Source organism: Lissotriton vulgaris, chromosome 5, assembly GCF_964263255.1.
Source record: "Lissotriton vulgaris chromosome 5, aLisVul1.2, whole genome shotgun sequence".
NCBI classification, from domain to species: domain Eukaryota; kingdom Metazoa; phylum Chordata; class Amphibia; order Caudata; family Salamandridae; genus Lissotriton; species Lissotriton vulgaris.
In genome coordinates this window covers 1,869,365,627-1,869,384,968 of record NC_141693.1, presented here as the reverse complement: position 1 = coordinate 1,869,384,968, position 19,342 = coordinate 1,869,365,627, and the positions used below count along the sequence as shown (strand labels likewise).

General features: G+C 43.8%; 1 protein-coding gene across 2 annotated transcripts in view; it reads left to right on the top strand.

Moving 5' to 3' along the window:
* Positions 1-19,342, top strand: part of MED24 (mediator complex subunit 24) — a 296,784-nt gene that overhangs the window by 235,769 nt on the left and 41,673 nt on the right. For both annotated transcript variants that reach the window (XM_086924369.1, XM_086924368.1), the window contains exons 19-20: positions 4,030-4,205; positions 10,159-10,423. In XM_086924369.1, the coding sequence (XP_086780495.1) occupies positions 4,030-4,205; positions 10,159-10,423 (441 nt within the window). The remainder of the gene's footprint in view (positions 1-4,029; positions 4,206-10,158; positions 10,424-19,342) is intronic.

The following is a 19,342-nucleotide window of genomic DNA, read 5'->3' as shown; positions in this document are numbered from 1 at the left end:
AAAGGGAGGCGCCTGCCCCATCCAAGGAGCCCACAGAGCACAAGCACCTCAGCCAAGGCCCTCCTCTCCTGCCACTGTGCCACCAGGCTGCCCCAAGGTGGCCCGCTAATCACATGGGCTTTCAAGTCACACCGGAAAGCCCGGAGACTCCCACTGCGGCATACAAGTCCACGGGGCAAGATGTACACCGGTCCCACCTCGGCCAGGCAAGGTACCTGTCAGCCCTCAGGCCTTTCTCTGCCACTTTGCTCAGTGGCCCATCAACAGAAAGGGGAAGGCCTCCTCCAACTTCTGGAGTCCGGGCCTTGTGATGGTCAGTGGTTCAGGCCTTACCTCCAGCTCAATCCATGCCTCAATGTGACATCTTAGACCGCTCCAGTCTGGCCCCTGTTAGGCGCTCCGAAGCAGGGCAGGGATCTGCCACTTCCTGGGCAGCGCTTCTCACCCTGTGCGCAAACCAGACCCTGGATCAACAGCGCCCGGGCCAGTGCCTCAGCAGGCCCCTCACGCTTGTGAACAGGTTGGCCGTCTGCTCAACGAGTCAGTAGTGTTATAGGCAGGATTATGTAGGACTGTGGTGTGGTGCTGGGGAGCTCCTCTCTAGTGTGTCTTGTCAGCCATCTTGCTTGGCCAACCCTCACTAGACCACAAATTTAACTATCTAATTTTTAAATCCATTTTCAAAATTGCTATGGCACTTAACACGTGTTTGCCTTTAGAGAGTTCCTCTCTGTGTCTTTCGAGAGCTCTGTCCCAGTTCCTTCCATATATGCAGACTTCCACAAGTTGAAAGCAAACCCTCCTTTGCTTTCCTCCTTGTCCGTATGAGCGGTTCAGTTGCATGAACAGCAGGCAGCCCCAGATATTTTTTCTTAACCATGTGTTGGGATATTCACATGAGCGAACAGAAGGGGTCAAACTGTATTCCTCCCATAAACCAGTCACAGCCATGTGACATTTATTGGATTTTTCCAGTGGAAAGAATAGCTACTTTGAACTTCCGAGTGACAGTAGGTCTTGACACTGAGTGAGATGAGGGTAAAAAATACACAGATCCTGATGTCACTCTTGTTTTGACATATCCTCTGTGGTCTGTTAACATTTTAAAAGAGGAAGTACGTGTAAAGGCAGGATGACTACTGATGAGAACATTGAGCATTTGTGGTCCGTAACCTTGGATTCTACTATAGCAAGAGCTGCTCTGAGACATCTGTAATCGTGGCCCCCGGATGTCCTTTGCCATCAATTGTTGCCGCTGTTTCCCAAAAGCCTTCTTTCTCTTTGAATATCTCTCTCAGATGCTCCTCCCTGTTGTCCATGGCACACTTTTCACCTAGCTCATCACCTTTCTTTCCCCTTTTCAGTCACACCTCTGACATTCTGGAATTTGTGTCTACCTTCTTCCCTAGTGCCATCCCTCTTTCACTATCGGGACAAATTTTATTTCTCAGTAGAATTGCAGTGTGACTCTGACCTCACTTCTCATTCTCCCCAACCCTCTCTTCTCAGTGATTTTTTTCTCTCTGTGACTTTGTATCCTCACTCCCGTCTAATCTGAATTGCTGTTACCTTTCATGTTTATCAGTGCCGTCTCCGGCTCCACTAGCTATGCTCTTCCCTAGTTCTGTGCCAGCTCTTTGACTCCTACGTTCTGAATAAAGTGTAGCCGAGAAGAAAGACTAGGTGTCTTCAGAAAGCAAATACTTCAACCAGGACCAAGGGGCCGGCTTATATTCTGGACAGAAGAGGTAGATTTTTAGAGGTTTACAAGGTTAGGTAAAGCATTGTCTGGAACACTAATTTTAGGCTGTAGTTTTTTGAGTAACTAAATGCATGAGCCTGCCTTGAAAATTCTAAAATAAATGTGGGCCATGCTCTGGAACAATGAATTGAATGCAGATATTTTATTAGGTTTAAGTAGCACTGCATTAAGGGTCACTTTTGTGGTTGGGTGCCACCCCTGCCCACTCGACACTCTGCCTTACTGAGGTCCATAGATGAAATTAAACCCACTGGATGTTCCCTTCCCTTATCTTTACATTGGGTCATAACTGTTCCAGCTCCCTTGAGTGAAACATGTGTCTGTACTGCGAAGGGCTGACTGTAGTCCAGGGCCATCAGCAGCATTTTGGCCCCATTTTGAGCTACAAAGTCTTAAAAAGGTACTCACTTGTGTTTGGGTAGTGTGCACCTGCCACTCCAACACTGACTGAAACGTAACATCCAGCAGGCAAATCTTCCCATTAATCACATGATGGCAGACTATAATGGACAGTCCCAGCTGGCAGTTGGTTGCCTTGATGGTCTGTATCTTCCACTGTATCGTGACCAACACCTGTTTTTGGTGCTTTTGATAAAGCTCCCATGAATTGTTGGATACTGCAGTGACATCCAGGTAGACCAGGAACACCTTTTCTAGCCCTGGTGGAATTTATTTTTATTTATAAAGTTTTATATAGCGATATCTTGATCCCGACTGATATCAGAGCGCCTTACAATTTGAGGGAAAGGAAGCTAACAAATCAAAACAGAAGTCTAACATAGGGAATCTAATAGGCATTAAATCACACAGTGCACACATAACAGATCATTTATAAACCTGGGTGAATGAATAATGGGCTAGACGATGGAGTATAATGACATAAGGGGAGTAGATACAATACTCATATACAGGAATAATACCCAATACCAAAACAATAATCAAAACATGAGTCAAATGGGGAATCTAATAGGCATTGAATCAAATAGTGAACACCTAACGGATCATTTATACACCTGGGTGAACGAAGAATGGGCTATACGATGGAGCATAATGACATAAGGGGAGTAAATACAATAATCATGTACAGGAATAATAACCAAAACAAACAATCATATATAGTAATAATAACCGATACAATAGTATGTCCGATGCGATTAGAGCTAACAATGCCCCTCATGTTAAGGTAAGAACTTATTCATGAGGAATCTTTTTGCTTCCAGTTTGAAAGCAGCCTTGGAAGAGATCCTCCGAATTTCTGGTGGAAGAGAGTTCCAAATTTTTGGAGCAGAGCCAGGGAAAGCTCGTTGGCATGTTCTCTTTTTACGGAAGATCTGTGGTTTCAAGAGGAGGGAATTAGTACTCCTTGACAGTCTACCTCCTCCGGATAGTTCTAGCTTTTGTGCAAGGTAGATGGGGGTTTTGAAGTGGAGGGCTTTGTGCGATAGGCAAGCAATCTTCAGTTGAATTCTAGCTTTGCAGGGCAGCCAGTTTAGAGATTTTAAAACCAGGGAAATGTGTGCATTTTGCTTGGTGCCCGTAATCAATCTGGTCGCCACGTTCAGTGAAGACTTTAAGGGGGCCAAAGTGTATTTGGGGAGGCTACATAGCGTAGCACTGCCATAGTCAGGTCCTGGAAAAACAGGTTTCCTTTTCTCAGTTTGTTTTTCCTGTGCAAATCTCCCAAGTTATTACCTAGAATAAAATGTGCACGGGGAACGCTAAAACAACTAAATTTGGCATACTGAGTCTAGGCACTGCCACTGGTTGATTCTGATCCTGATATTTCCTAGCTCTATCAGAAGGAGGGTTTATGCATTAATTTCTCAATGTTGTGCTGGAAAATGAGGTTTCTTCTCACCTTGTGTTCGTAGTGCTATGGAAATCATTCAAAATGCTAGGAACCTTGGGACAAAGGTATCCATTAGAAGAACAAGTTACTTCTCTGAATACATGAGTGTGCAACATCTGGCATTCATCTGTATGTACATTATTTACTATTATCGTGTAAACTTAGCTGAAAGGCAGCAGAGGTCTGTACAGGGTCAGATTGGTGACTGCAGACGTCATGGAGGTAGCACCACTGTAGCCACAAAGCTTTTTATGTCCAGTTAAAGTGGTCATCTGCAGGAGGAAGAAGGAATCAGGTGGCCTAAAAGGTAGATAACTATTTTAAATCATGAAACTATGCTTTTTTGCTTTTGAAATAAAGCTTTCTTCTTTATCAGTTGTCTGTGGTATTTACCTCCAACCTTGCATTTGTATTTCAGAAAATCACTGATAACATCAAAGGCAAGGTGTGCAGTATGGCAGTATGCGCAGTGGCCTGGCTAGTGGCTCACGTCCGCATGCTTGGATTGGACGAGAGGGATAAATCTCTTCAGATGATCCAACAGCTGGCAACACCATTGGGCAGCGAGAGCATCTTACAGTTCTATAATGAGCGGTGAGTGGAAAAGGAGGTAAAAGAACCTGTGGCAGGAAGTTGGGATTGGGGAGTGCTTGAGACAAAGTGGAAAAGAGAGAATGCTTTGTAATGCTTGATAAGGGTAAAGTGAGAAAAGAGATGGGGATATGGCCAATGAAAGGGGGTAACAGCATGTGGGAAGGTACCAGATTGCTGGATTAAAAGAGTAGAACACTTGCAGAAAAAGAGACAAAAAGACTAAAGCTAGTGCCAGAAGAGGTTTGATAGAGAAATAAATTAGGGAGTCCTGCCTAATCTAAACAAAGAATGCACCATACATTGGTGTGAGGAGAACAAGAAAACACCAGGTTTCATGAAGCCCAGAGAGAATATTTCACCTTAGAAGAGGAAACATTGCTTTAGAGTAATGAGGGGATTAGGAAACTTATGTGAGTGATGGGAGCTGATCAAATACTATACCTGGTTCGGGGGTAAACACATTTAAATTGGTTCGCTCTGTTGGGCTGACATTAAGGACTTGTCGACCCAACTGCCATTTTTCTCGTCTTCACATGACTGGAATTAGGCGTGATCAGCTTTTCAGCTTTTTATAACTAGATATGTAAATCCAAAGACAGGTGTATAGGAAGGCCCGCTGCTCATCCACACAGCAGGTGCGCTGAAAGCACACTTAAGGCCAGCCCCTCTGTGCCGGTCCCCCCCGGAGCCCCACCCCCATGCAGAGCCACGCCATACTTCCCATTGCAAACTTGATTGCAGATGCTAAGGTAAATGTCAATGATGGCTTAAAATATTCTCAAGACAATTTACTGGATTTAATGGAAACATCTATTTGGTATGCACTATGCTAATTGTGGGGGAGAATAGACAATATCTCTGTGAATCCATTATTTTGAAGTCTGGAGGCCATTCCCTAAATAATGAGGGCTCAGTATTAGCTCCTGCAGTTGGTTGCAACTCCTCTGAGATTGAACTTAGTTGTGCTCAGCTAAATACCAGCTCCATGATTAATCTCTCTATATAAGTGACGTTATAGCATGTAATGAACTGGATGTGTTTATTCTCACAGAAGTTTGGACTTAGGTGAAGTCGACCCCTCCAGAATCCAAAACTATTCACTTCACGTGTCCTGTGAGAATAAGGTGGAAGCCTTGCAATTAGATACTGCGAAGCATTGGAAGTCAATGGTCTTAATTTAATAATTTTCTCTAGAACAGATTTACACGGTCTTACTATGAAGCTTTGAGGATAAACCTCAATTGGTGGTATTCTATGCTGCCAGCCTTCTGGGTATCGCCCTGATTTTGACGATTTTTCTAGCTGATTTTCTTCCCCCTTATTAATATTCCATTCCACTTTCTTAGTTTTAGGCAAATTTAATGTTTGGGCCGAGCTCCCTAACACTGCAGCAGCAACAACCTTAATGAATTCCTTAGCTATTTTCAGTCTCATTCAAGTAATAAAGGACTTTATACATCAAGATGGCCATCGACTGAACTTACTTTTTTTTGCCCCCAGGGAATCTGGTGGAGTTTGTTCACATTTAGCCAATAGTCTGGTCAGACCCCTCTGTGATTGTATTCAAAATCTGGGTTATTGTAGAAAGTGCCATAGGTAAGTTAGATTTAAAAAAAGCCACAACTCCCTCTGCCCACGAGCTAAATTGTCAATGAATAAGCTATCTTGTTTATTGGAGCAAAAGAACATTTTAATACAGGAAGTTTAAATTAATGTAGATCATAAGAACTCCCACTTGACTTCTATGGCCTAGACTTTTCTACTTATTCAAAACCTTTATTTCTGCTATGGCTTCCAGGGCAAGTATAAGCATAAGAAGTATGCCATTTCCTCCCTAGTTTCTTCTGTTCAGTCTCGCCTCATTCATCCATCAGCCCCCTTGGTTTGGTGCTTCTCTACATTAAGCTAAAAGTAACTGTAAAAAATGTGAGAGGAAATGGCAGAATTTTTATCCCCTGAAAGTCAGATTAGAATTAAAGGGGCCTTTAAATATGTACAAGAAACTGGTGCAATCTATCAAAGCCAAATATTATGCTGATTGCACACCTCTGAGTAAACATCGATTGAGCAGAGAGGCTCGCAATCAGCTGGTTAGTCAGTGGAACACACTCAAAATTTGTGTAAGTCTGGCTAGTTATTTTACCGTCCCCCACGACACCCTCCCCCCTAGAGAATCTTAAGATCTATGACACTTTCAAACCCATGTTAAGTGATTCAGGTGGCTCGTAGCTGTTGTCAACTCAGGAGAAAAGGACACCTGTTAAGAATTTTACAGTGAACACATTTATGAACACATAGAAGTCCATCTCCTCCAGTTAAACTTACCCCTCTCAATACATTACCTGCTGCAGTATGGCAAATTGTTACATCTTGTCTTTTGCAACTCTTGCCACATATTTGTAAAAATGGATTATAACAGGCAGCAGTCCCTGAATCTTTGCAAAAGGTGATGATTGTTCTGTTTCTTAGGAAACCTACTGCTAATCCATCATTTTAAAGCAATTATCGCCCTTTAACCTTGTTACCGTTGTCTGCAGCATTTGATATAGTGTTGCCTGATTTCGGAGGGAGGAGAAAGCAAAATAAGTATGTCAATATATAAAAACATAGTTCGCCGAATAGGCATTATCGCAAAATATATAATATCTCTTTATCGGTAGAATAGGTCTGTGCTTGTTTGGGATCCTGTAAGACCTTTCTTTAATTGCATTTTCATATTGAAACCAGTTTTAACCAGAGAACACGCCTGTAGTATGGAGTATGTTCTGTCTTTATCGTAATCGAGTCATACAAATTAGACTACGAATTGCACAGTTGAATCCAACTATTATTGTAGTTGTGTGTTTATAAAAGGAGGCAGGAAATATTCGGCCTAAACTTAGAATGTATAACAGTTGAAAATTGAACCTGCTATCTAACAAAGTTTTGGAAGCTGTCAAGAATTTTGACAGCGGCCGCATCCCTTCATATTCAGCACAGAATCTGTTTTTCAGGCATTTTATTATTTCTACACCCTGAGCAAAAAACCTCAGATCAACTGCCATCCTTGAAGACTCAGCTTTTCCTGTGTTTTTTTTTTTGTTCACTTGACACATATCGAGCCTGCTAGATAATACAGAGTTTTCTGAGCATCTTTTCTGCCAAAGTATTTTCGTTATCATTTCTTTCTTCAGTTAACATGCCTGTTTTTTTTTAAAAGGGGCCACTTCCCTGGTGAGCAGGTTTAAAAACCAAGGACAATCACTGCAAATATCATACTGTGAGGGCTGGAGCCAAAACAGGGGAAATTAGGAACCAAAATAAAAACACTTTTATTGCTAGCAGGCAATTTAAACGTCAACGTCAGTATTCTTCTCCCTGACCAGAGAAAGGATCAACTCTTACCCCCTAAGCATGTGGCTGTGAAATCTTGCCAATTCAACATCATGGCTCTGGATTTCGTGCCACAACATTGAGACGAAAATAACACAGTTGGTTGATTGAATGCTTCTTGTTCTCAGCCGATGTTTATTACTAGGTGCTGCATTGAGGGGATCAGCATGCTCTAGGTGAAGCTGGATGACCATTTTGATGGTAAGGTATTCACCATTGCTTGCAGTGTCTTGAGACACCCTACCGTCTTTGAGCCATTTGTTCTAGAAAAGGATCAGAAACTTCCACATTCCAATGGAACAGCAAGTCAGACCTATCTTCCTCTGGTGCCTGGGCAACTAGAACTGGTCATGGATACCCGTCTAGCTCTTTCCTCAACTGAAATCTTTCAAGGATCGTCAGCAGAAAAAATACTGAGCTGTTGTATCTGATCCTAAGTTCCCAAAGTTAAAACATAGGCTCTATGGTAATGGTAATGGTAAGAGCCAAAAGGCTCCATATTCTCAGCTCATCCTGAGAGAGAGAGTGAGTAAGAGGGACAGTCGGAAAATGGGTGCTGTGGTAAAGAAATATTAAACATCAGCCACTATTCTGAGGTCCTCTTGATCCACTGCTCTTTTGGGCCATTATTACTATGCTTTGTAGGATTTATTGATTCAGTTCATAGAAATTTGGCCAAATTGGGGAAAAAAGATCCCCAAGATATTATGAAAAAGGCATTGTAGCAGGATTGCGTTTTGCATGTTAAGCACAACTTTTTACCCGCACGTTTTGATGACTTTAGGTGCTGGTGTATTGACTGCACAGTGGAGTTCTGATTTCTAGCGCCTAGTTTTTATGCTCTGACCCCTAAACATGTGTGCCAGTGGGTATACATTGGCTAATCTCTGATTGTCAAGATTAACTTATATGTAAGTACCAGTATAAGGTACCCAGAGAACCTGGGGTAAGTTAAGGTGCCTTTAGTGGACACTGTTTCTGCCACCACTACAATGACAAAGAAAGATTTAGCACTGGACCTGTTATGTAGCCTAGATGGCAAGTAAAATGATTTCCTAATTGGAATTCTTAATTGTAAAATTTACTTACCTGAAAGTCCCAAGTTTATGGTATTTATTTATTTATTTAATGCAATTTTCTATAGCGCAAACAATACCCGAAGGTGTCAGAGCGCTTTACACAGTACTCAGAGCAGTCCCGAAGGTCCGTAAGTTAAAGTGTCACTAGTGGAAGCTCGTACCATGATGTGTACACCACTGAAGTGGCAAATGAAAACATGACTGTTAAAGCACTGTCAAATTCGACCTGTCGAATTAACACTTTTGACATGCCCAAACATCCCTATTTATTACCTTTAAGTCACCCTTCAAGTCTATCCAAATTGCCCAAGAGTGTAGGGCACATGGTTCTACATAAAAGTCTGTGAATAAACTGTGTTTTACATGCACTGGTAGTGGGAAATCCTTTGCATCTTACTATTCGAAAGCTGGCAGTCCCATTGGATAACATTGGGTGACTTTTATTAATGCTAATAAAGTGTAAATTCCCGATGGAACTTTCCAGTTTGCCTTACTGGAGGGGCTCAACTTCCCAAAAGTTTCTAAGTCCCCTTGTGGAGGACTTCAGTGGGACCCATGCTGAGGAGCAAGCAACCGACATTGAGTCCTCCATCGGTTATTGCAGGCAGGCCTCACCCTCGATGAGAAAAATCCTTCAAGAAAAAGACTAAATCTGAAGGTAAAGTTTTGATCTGGCTGAACCATGTCCCTGTAGCCAACACACACTCCATTGTGGTCGGCCTTAACTTTTGACTTGGACCTGATCTAGTGCAACCAGATACCCGTGTTCCGCACTTTTAGCGCTACATTCAAGTGTGGAGAGTTTCATGTGCAACATCTTTGCATCATGTTCTTCTCATTTTGCCATCAAAGAGGTATGTTAAACTTGCTGTTTTCGTCTACTTTTAATAGATATCTGAGAGAATTTCACTATAGAAGAGTTACTCACTTATAATCCAGTTTTCCATTATGCCCTTTTTTTGCCTCTTCAAACGGAACCGCTCGACAGACACACTGCTGTACATGGACCAGGGAAGCCTGTGTTTCTCAACATTGTAGAATCAGATTTTGGTTATACAGTGCCAGTACACTCTGTTCACATGTCTTTTTCATTTAAAGACATGCAGCAGAGTGATAATTTCAGGCATATGTGTTACTTTGGTTAAAATTGCATTCATTTTGAAAAAAATGTTTATTTAAAAATTGGGTTTTGGAATTGTTGATGTGGGCCGAAATTAATTTGGACTGGACTTATATGTTTGAGAACTAGATTCCAAGTAGGTGATTGTTCCTTATGGGGTGCACTGAAGCATGTTGTCTGTGGATAATGGAATAAGCGGAAAAGATTAAAACCGAGAAGCACTCGCATGGAGTATTAAGAATTTGCCATGCTGGAATCAAAATCTTTGGTTTAAAAGGGATTTGGAGTGCTCACACAACTGTCTACGTTCTCCATGAGATTCCACCCCCAACCATCCCTAAAATGTTGTTTACAAGAACATTTTGCTTCTTTTCTCTCCTAGTCTTGTGATCATGAGCTCTATCCTGGAGCATATGTGTGCCGATGTTCTACAGCAGACCAACACACTGATCAAGTTCCCAGCCACAGGGATAGAAGCCATCCCGTACCGTAATCTGCTACCGCCCAAACAGCCTATCAAAGAAGTTCTGAGTAGCACCTTCTCCAAGGTGCTGGACAAGGGCTGGGTGGACAGCACCTCCATCCATGGCCTGGACACTCTGCTACACATGGGAGGCGTCTATTGGTTCTGCAACAACCTAGTGAAGGTAGGTACATTACCGCTCTCTGTATATTTACGAGCTCATATTCTTCCCAGACTGATGCTTGACGTGAGGTTTACAAAGGATATCCATAGTCAAAAGCATATTCACATAGCTAAATATCTTGAGCAAGCCAACCTAAACAAAGCCCCAAGATCAGATATGATCCGATCTCAGTTTGTAAGATTTAGCAAGATCACTAAACTTAGGTTTTGTAAAGTCCATTCATCATGTTAATGTTCCTAGCAGCTGATGTGAGCTAGATAGCATACCCATATACAAACAGTGCTGCTATCAGAATGTTTCACTTTGAGCACAATCAGTGTAATATCTGTTATGAAGTATTTTGAGTTCTTTACTTGGGATTGTATTGTTTAATAGTAGAACAGATGCTAATTAGTAAACATATGTATAGATGTTAGTTAAGGACAATTATCTCTCAAATCTAATACACAGGATTATCCTCTGGCGGTCTGTAAAAATGTAGAACTAAGAAGACAAATGTTTTTTACTTAGATTTAGCACTTGATTCTGAATCGAGCCATACAAAATACCACTTTGTAAATTATAACAAGACTATGTGAGGTAAATGTGGTCAATGGAGGGCAGTTAGTTGAATTATAGGGTAACCTGTTAATGGCAAATCTGAGTTATCTACTCGGTAGTCCCGTTTGACCAGATTTAGATTAGAACAGGGAGTTTAGGTAGAAGGAGATGCCCATTGAAGACAAGGGGACGGTACGGGGGGAAGACATGATAAGCATGAGAAGATATTCATATGTTGAAATATTACCATTTTGAAACATGAAGGGATAACAGTGTTATCAGACAAAGAAAGATTCATGAAATAGAGATGTATAGCAACATAAAACTACTGTTGTGGCTATCTTGTCTGATTGGTTAAGAATGTAATAAGTACTGTTTTAATAAAATTGAGCAGAGCAGGATAAAAAAGGTTTTCTTAAAGGATGTTCTTTTTTCTTAGTGGGTTTTGTCCCTCTTCTTCCTTACCGCCACTCTTCTTCCTTGCGCTTTCTCCTCCTGGACTGCCCTTTTTAGGTCTCGCTCGAGACCTATTGCTGCCAAGATGGGTCTGAAGGGACATAGACTGGGGGACGAGCGCCGATTGCCCATCGTGACCGCGCACGCCCAGCCCCCGCCCCCCCCAGCCGTGCACATCTCAGTCAGAGTCAGCCATGCCTCTCTCAGTTCTCAGTTGCGCGCACACACACACACACTCTGCATACACACACGCAGGCACACACACACTGCATACACACACGCAGGCACACACACTGCATACACACCTCCTCATCCCCCCCCCCACCTACTCACGGGCTCACGCGCACACACACACAGTCACACACGCGCATCCACACACTTGAAGTGCCCATCTCCTGTCTCGCTAGACTGATGCACCAAAAACACAGTATTTACACGTCCCCCCCTCCCCCTACTCACCGGGCTGACTCAGGAGTCCCCCGCTGCTCTCGAGGCCGGTCTTTCCTCCTCAGGTGTGCAGGGTTAGCGGCTCAGGCTCGGCAACAGCAGGCGACGCAGAAGGTGATGACGAGCTCCCTAGACGTCCGATGTGCATGCTCACGGCACATGGAAACGCGCACAGCGTGACTTGCTCACGTACAGCTGAGGTGCATGCTCACGTCGTTATCCTTCGCTTGTTTCTGCTTGTATTTATTTCATTTCGCGGCCGCAAATGCTTGTGCGGCCGCCAATGCTTGTTGTGTTGTGCTGCTTGCCCGGGCCTTGGGGCAGGAGCTGCGCTGGAGGCAGGGAGTGGACTTATGGCATCTTTGCACGTGATAATCTTGTGGCGTGACCGCCCCTTCTGATAGACTACTGCTCCCCAACAATTAAAATTGCTGCATGACTAATAAACGCAAAACGGCGCGTCCCAGATACTTTTCTCTCGTCCACCCATTCCCTCTGACAGAGTTCGTAGCGCTGAAGTGCAGGGCTTAGGGGGGCTGCAGCAGCACCCCAGTTTGCTGTGGACCGGTGGGTGAGTGCCCCCGGTGTGGTAACCTTCTAAATGTCACATGTGCCCTGAGATTCGCGTGGACGCGGTGGGCCCGACGCTCAGGTTTCTGGAGTGTTCACACTTGAGTGGGAGAAGCCTGTCCTGTCCTACTTCATCGGAGCTGCACTCACACCAGGGCCCGGAGCCGGTACGGAGGCCGAGGAGGGGACCTGCGAGGCCCGCACCATGTCCGGGGTGTGGAGCGAGGAGTACCACTGGCAGCACATCCACGGGTAAGTCTGGTGTCTTGGGGTGCAACGGGCTGGGGGGAGGGAGAGAGCGGGGACAAACCTTCCAAAATTTGGCATGTACTTTCTATTAATAAGGTATGTCAAGCGCCTTCGTGTATCGCAGCACTATGATAAAATAGACTTGTTCCTTTTGACTGGCATTTTTATCTTTACAATATATACAACGAACCAGTGTTATCTTCTCCCGTCGCCCCAGTGATATCAAATCACTCTTGAGACCAGTTCATCCTTTATCATTGTACTGGACTGGTTTAGTCCGGGGCAATTGATACTTATTGATCAGTCTCTAAGTACAAGCCTGTCGCCAAGGGTGCATATGCTGTTTGCCAAGTCTTGTTTATTCCGTGTGCCCCTTCTCACTTGTGGGAGACAGCCATTGAAAGTGTCATCTGTGATTTAAGCGCTCGCTCCTGACATCTGCCTTGATGTGCTTTCAAGTGTCCGAATCCGCCAAGAATAACTGTGTCTATCTTTACTAACTCTGTAAATTGAGTGTCATTCTTTTTGCTTATACTAATACCAATATTTGCAACACTTGGAAGCGGTAGAGGCGCTACAGGGATCAGTGCTCTCGGTTTACATGCTATGACATTATTCGCGCTTCGCCTGGCGTGAGGTGGATGTCCTATTTCTTTAGCTACTTTTTGACCCGAACGGAAGCCCCCGTATGCCTCTTGTGCACGTGGGTCGCGGAAGCGGAATATCCTCGCGCTTTCAATGACTCGGTTGTGACTGTATGGAATCCTGCTATGAGCAGCGCAACGGATGCTGGGAAGTGCCAGTCAATCTGGCTTGACAGGAGTGACAGCCCTGAGATTGTGAGTGCTCCTAACTGGAAATATTGCTGTCTGAGGTCTAATCCTGTAAGGTCTGTAAAGCTAGAGGCATAGCTCTTGTGTCTGAAGTATGAGCCTGGATGGCCTATAATCTGTCTGATAGATCTGTTATTTTTCACTGTGCGGTCTATATTCCCCAGGAAGGATAACTTTTAGGCCTGGTTCATAATATCTGTCACCGGAAGGATTTCTGCTTGGCAACTCCTTAAAAAGCTTCTGTTCAGCCTGTGGCATGGTGCTGCTATGTAGGCAATATCTGTTGTCCGAGACAACTAGCCTGTAAGATTTGTCCATCTTCAGGAACAGTTTTCTGTCTGAAGATCAAGCCTTTCACATCCCTGCTGTCTGATGTCTTACTCTGTGTCATCTGTCAGCCTGCACGTGGGTGTGTACCGCCTTTGCAGGCTGGGGCCTGGTGTTGCTAAGTAGGGCCTCAGTTGTTCAAACTGTGTAATGTAGAACATATTTCCAGCATTCAGCTGCAGCCTGTAATAACTTATGTCTGTCATAGGAGATTGATATGCTAACTAAATTAATAATATTAGGGAATCTTATAAAGCGCGTAGGTACTCCAGCAGGAGTGTCCCAGCGCTAGAGGAGCAAGCTCCTAGCAAAAACACAGACTCCGAAAAGCAGGTGAATTATTTAAAAAGCAAAGTTGAAAACTTGTTTTATTTAGCCTTTCACAAAGATCCCCGCTATCGGGACTGGCGGCTGCCCGTGAGATGAAAAGGGGAGACTCGGGCCTAATGCGGCTGCCGCTGGGAAGCGACGCGTCTGATGTTAACACGAGAGCTGCCATTCGAAGCCTGTCGACCTGGGCAATCAGCCCCCTGCTGCCCCAGTATGCGCTCCTGCAACAACCAATTTACAGCCTTTTCAAATATTGGGGTAAAAACTAGGCAAAGACGCTCGGGAATGTACCTTTGCCCCAAGCCTATTCCTATGCTTCGTGCCAGATTTGAGAAAAAAGTTTTATTTCAGCAAAGAGACTACAGAAAAAAATATTAACTCATGTCGTGACTGGTCTGTCCAGGCCCAGGGCCTTACAAGCGGTCAAGTGAATGATTCTGCAACATTATGCGTGAGTTTAATGCTGAATTTCACACAAGTGATTTCACTGGAATTGTGATTTCACCCGAGTACATCTTTAGCATACCCCGCCTCAAATCTGATATGAGAAGACTGGCTTATACTCCTAAATCGTCCTAACCGCTGACGCCAGTGTCTGACTGGGACAGAAAATAGGCCCAGGCATCATGATAAGTGTCCCCATACCCCCCTCCCCTCCCCCCGCAAACCCCATGACTGAATTAGAATGCTAAAAACAGTTGCCCATGTTTACCAATTGAGGTAGTTTTGAACTTAAAACACGCTCTATAAATGTTTTGCCAGCAAGGCTTTAAGTGAAATGAAAAAACTCGCGGTTCAGTCATAGGGGCGTGGCCATTGTAATTAAGGGCTTAGCTTAAAAATACTTAAGCTAAAAATCTTTGCTTAGCATAGTGTGCTGTCCCACTCGTATTTTGCTGCTTGTCCATTCATCCAGATATATAACACAACAAGTAACATTACACCTACAACAAGCCAGGACTATTGGCTTTGTCAATGGTTGTAAGCTGCAGAAGATAAATAAGCAACAACTATCACTTTGTTGTATATAATATTAAAAAAGCTAATCGCTGTTGTGGCGTACTGCTAGACAGCCTGGCTTCAAGCTGAGAAAACCGGTTCGAGCCTGACGTCCTGTGATTCAAAAAATGAATATGCCCTTGTGTAATGTAACTGGTGCTCATGTAAAGCGCTTCAAGTTTGCACTATATAAAACTGTAAAACGAGTCTCTTCGAAGTTGCATCAAAGTCGGTGACGGGTTGCAGAAATAAGGTTTTTGTTTTTCACTTTGAGGGTAAAAATGGAGAGCCAGAAAAGGGACCAGTCTCTGCATCTGCTTTTAACAAGCATTGAAAATGCAATTGGTCTCGCAGTTTATTACGTTAAAGCCATTTGCTTTGCTTTACAATACCGTTAGGAAAGCAAATGGCTTTAACTTAATCAAAGGTGTGACCTATTGAATTGTCAATGCTGGTTACAAATGCTTTTGGCTGTTTGAATAGTAGGGCATTCCTATTTTCACACCATTTAGCCACAAACGTGTCCTCTTCACCTAGAAGTAAAGATTCTTGATGAATTAATTAAATGCTCAAAATATCCATGTTGTCGGTCCCAGTGGCTTATCAGAGTTGGATCCGATTGTAGAACATATACATTTGAAATGGTGTTTGATCACCTGAGCTTGTGGACGGTTCTAGATGTTAGAGGGTAGCTGCCAAGATAATCCATTGTGGACCTGGTTTGTGATTCTCTTTTAGGCAGGCAACTTATGATCAATTTTGATCTGCTAGCCGTTGGCAGAGGAGTAGAATCAGAGTACTCAGTAGTCTGTTGCCCTCATCTATTGCTGAAGGCATTTGAGGAGGATTTTATGATCTTTGTCATAGTAGGTTGAACATACCACATCTCCAAGAAAAGGCCTTCTCTGATATTACGAAATGAACATTAGTGGAGCACTCCTTATCTGAATGCTTTATTTATAAATAATAATCCTTTTAAACCTTGCATGCTACATTGGAAGACATGGTGTCTACTATGCCTAGAAAAACAGCAAAAGCATACATTTAGGTACATAAACTCGATCCAATGTGCACTTTTGCAAAAACAAATGCTGATAATCTTTTTTTCTTTTTTCACAAAATCAATAGTATTCAAATGAGGTGGTTTCACCTAGCTTTATGAAACATATACAAATACCAACAAGTTATAACTTCAGCATATACATTAATACATCTGTTTGTTCATTTCACATCGTAGAATGTATGCATTAAGCTTTGTTTTGTATACAGAAATTCTCTTCTTCCATGCCCAGTGCATTTCGGGTCATGTGTCCCTTCATCAAGGACCAAATGAAACGTCAGAAGCACCGCTGTTACCTTGCAATGCAATAGGTCTCGCATTTATGCAAGTTTAGGCTATTGGCATTGTAAATGACAATGTGTTTTATTTATGTTTGTAAAACGAAAAAAATGTTTGAACTGCGTCTAAGGATGGCGGAGTGGCCCTAAGGATGGCGGAGTGGCCCTAAGGATGGCGGAGTGGCCCTAAGGGGCCCACGGAACATTTCATTAAAGAACACACACGCAACCTGGATCTGCCTCTTACTCCCTTCTGTAGTGTGCAGCTCTAGCACACGGATGGGTAGGGCCACTGTCCTGACCTGAAATCAAGGACCGGATGAGCCACCAGTAAAGCAGCCCCCAGAAGAGGACTGGCAGCTGCACAGTTGCTTACCCTACAGAGGGTTCCAAATGAGCTTGAGGACTCCGCCCAGAAGTGCAGCATTTCCTTTGAGACATTCTAGTCGCCTGTCACCTTCTACTCACCTGAAACAATCCACCTATGTCCCAGCACATACATCTTAAACAAGGAGCAGAACTGGCAACTGTGCAGTTCTATTCAATAGTGTATATTTCCACATGCTAAATGAGGACATATTTTCTTTCAGCTTTGCTAACGCTGGCAATATGTGCACAATAAATACATAAAAAACTGCAAATAGAGTACTTGCAACCGGAAACTTTGAAAGTTAAGGAAATGTTGGATATTGAGTGCATTTGTGCTCATACCTTTCTTTGGTGAGATCACCGGCGGGCAGTTCAGTGACTGTCTCGCGCTCTCTCCGCGCTCCGTCACCCGAGCTTTTTTTTGCAGATTTATATAGACCAAACTTGACTCGAAGGCATTGGAGCGCTTTACATGATTAGCATTTTAGTAAGCACGCACTGTTATGTGTATTGCTACACTTTTATGCTGTGACACCTACATGGTAATGCCCCCATGTCATTATTTCACACAGTGTGTTTTTTAAAGGCCTCTTGCGTTTGTAGCGAGCTACATAAAAAACAAGCATTTGCAATGCAATAGGTCTCGCATTTACGCTAGTTTGAACTATCAACATTGAAAATAGCAATGCCTTTTATTTTTGTTTTTAAAACCTAAATAAAAGGCAGTCATTTACAATGCCAATAGCTTAGTCGTGTAAATGCGAGACCTATTGCATTGCAAATGCTTGTTCCTTCTGCCTTCCTGTCTCGCGCTTTGTGTCTCCTCATGCTTTACTGTTTCTCCTCCTTCGTCTACCTTCCATCTGGCTCCCATCTTTTTTCTTTTGCTCTGTCTGTAGTGGATCCGATTGATCCTCCCCTTCATTTTTGCCTTCTTTGTGATGTGATCACAATTTTTTTGCTTATGATTTTAATGATTTCACAAATGATTAAAGCATAGGAAATACAGGAAATAAGTACATTTCCCAGACACATTTCAAAAACCAAGAGTAGCCAGCTTGAAACATTGTTGAGGCAGCTCATTCAAGGTGTGGGGTTATTTTTGGAGAATGACTGTAGTGGAAGGGGCTTATGGAGAGAACACCCTTCCGGTTATACCCTAAGTGGAAAGCAAAATTATTAGGCATGTGTTGGACCTGGGACCTCCAAGTCACATAAGGTAGCTTGGCACTAAGTGGGTAGGCCTAACTCCAAGGAGCATATGCTAAGTTTGCGTCACACCCTTCAGTAGCATAACATCCATCCACTCAAAAATAAGGACACTACACCAATTTTGGAAAAATACGAGCTGTTTTATAAAAGTTCTCTTAGTTCCTTCGTTTTCCAACTATTCCACAATTTAATGTAATTACGTTTTCACAATCCCATTTCTTTTCTACATTGACCAGGTAATCATTTACATCTTTCAACAGGTTATGTGCAACAGTAAAGTTCTCCAGTAATCGCTTTTATACCTCCTCCTGGAGTTCAGACTTTTACCATACAATTAAACCATACCACCACGTATTTCATTTCAAGAAAAGCAGGCTGGCATGAACTGTTCCCAAAATGACTCAAGGTTAACAATTTACTAGATATCCCCACCGGTCAGAGAACCCTTTCTCCTGTTATGGATGAAGATGGTTACACACAACTGTGGCTGGAAGAGAACAGGCAAGTTAAATCACATTGGCTTATGTCATGTCAAATCCCCTCAACAAAAGAAGAGTCTAAGTCTTACACATGTGCAGCCTTGCCCTGAGGAGTCCCTGCTAACAACTAAGGTGAATCAGCTGGCTTGTTATGATTCTTTTCCCCAGCAGACCCCTTTTGCCTATATAACCCTGGAACCAGCCAGTGCCGTACTGTGTAGTTGCTTCTGTTTAGTCTAGGTGCAGTACTGCCCAGTTCTCCTTTCTTGTCAGACTTCGGGCTTGTCCTGCTGCTCCCCCCACCTTCCCAGCTTACTTGGCCTTGTAGCTCACGTGTTCCAGTCACCGATCGCCCCCTTTCCCATCGAGTACTTCTTTCTCTGTGGAAGGGGATTCCCTGCTCTCTCTCCTGTCAGGAGAGCAGGCGTTCTTTCGTGCGTGTCACTCGGCAGCACTCGGCGCTTCTTGGCAGATCAGCAGGCGTCCCACCGAGCGCATCCCGCTCCCGCTGCAGCGTTGGGCGGACTTCCGTGCACTCCTCCTCACCGACTCCTCCCACAGGGCTCCGCCTGCAGTCATCCTCTTCTGGCGCTCCCACGCCTCCTCGCATGTCACCGGGGACTTCCTGCAGCCGACCTCCTCCGGCGCTCCCACGCCTCCTCACGCGTCACTGGGGTCTTCCTGCAGCCGACCTCTTCCGGCGCTTCCACGCCTCCTTGCTCGTCACCGGAGCCTTTCTGAGGGATAGGCAGATCCAGTCAGCGGGGCGG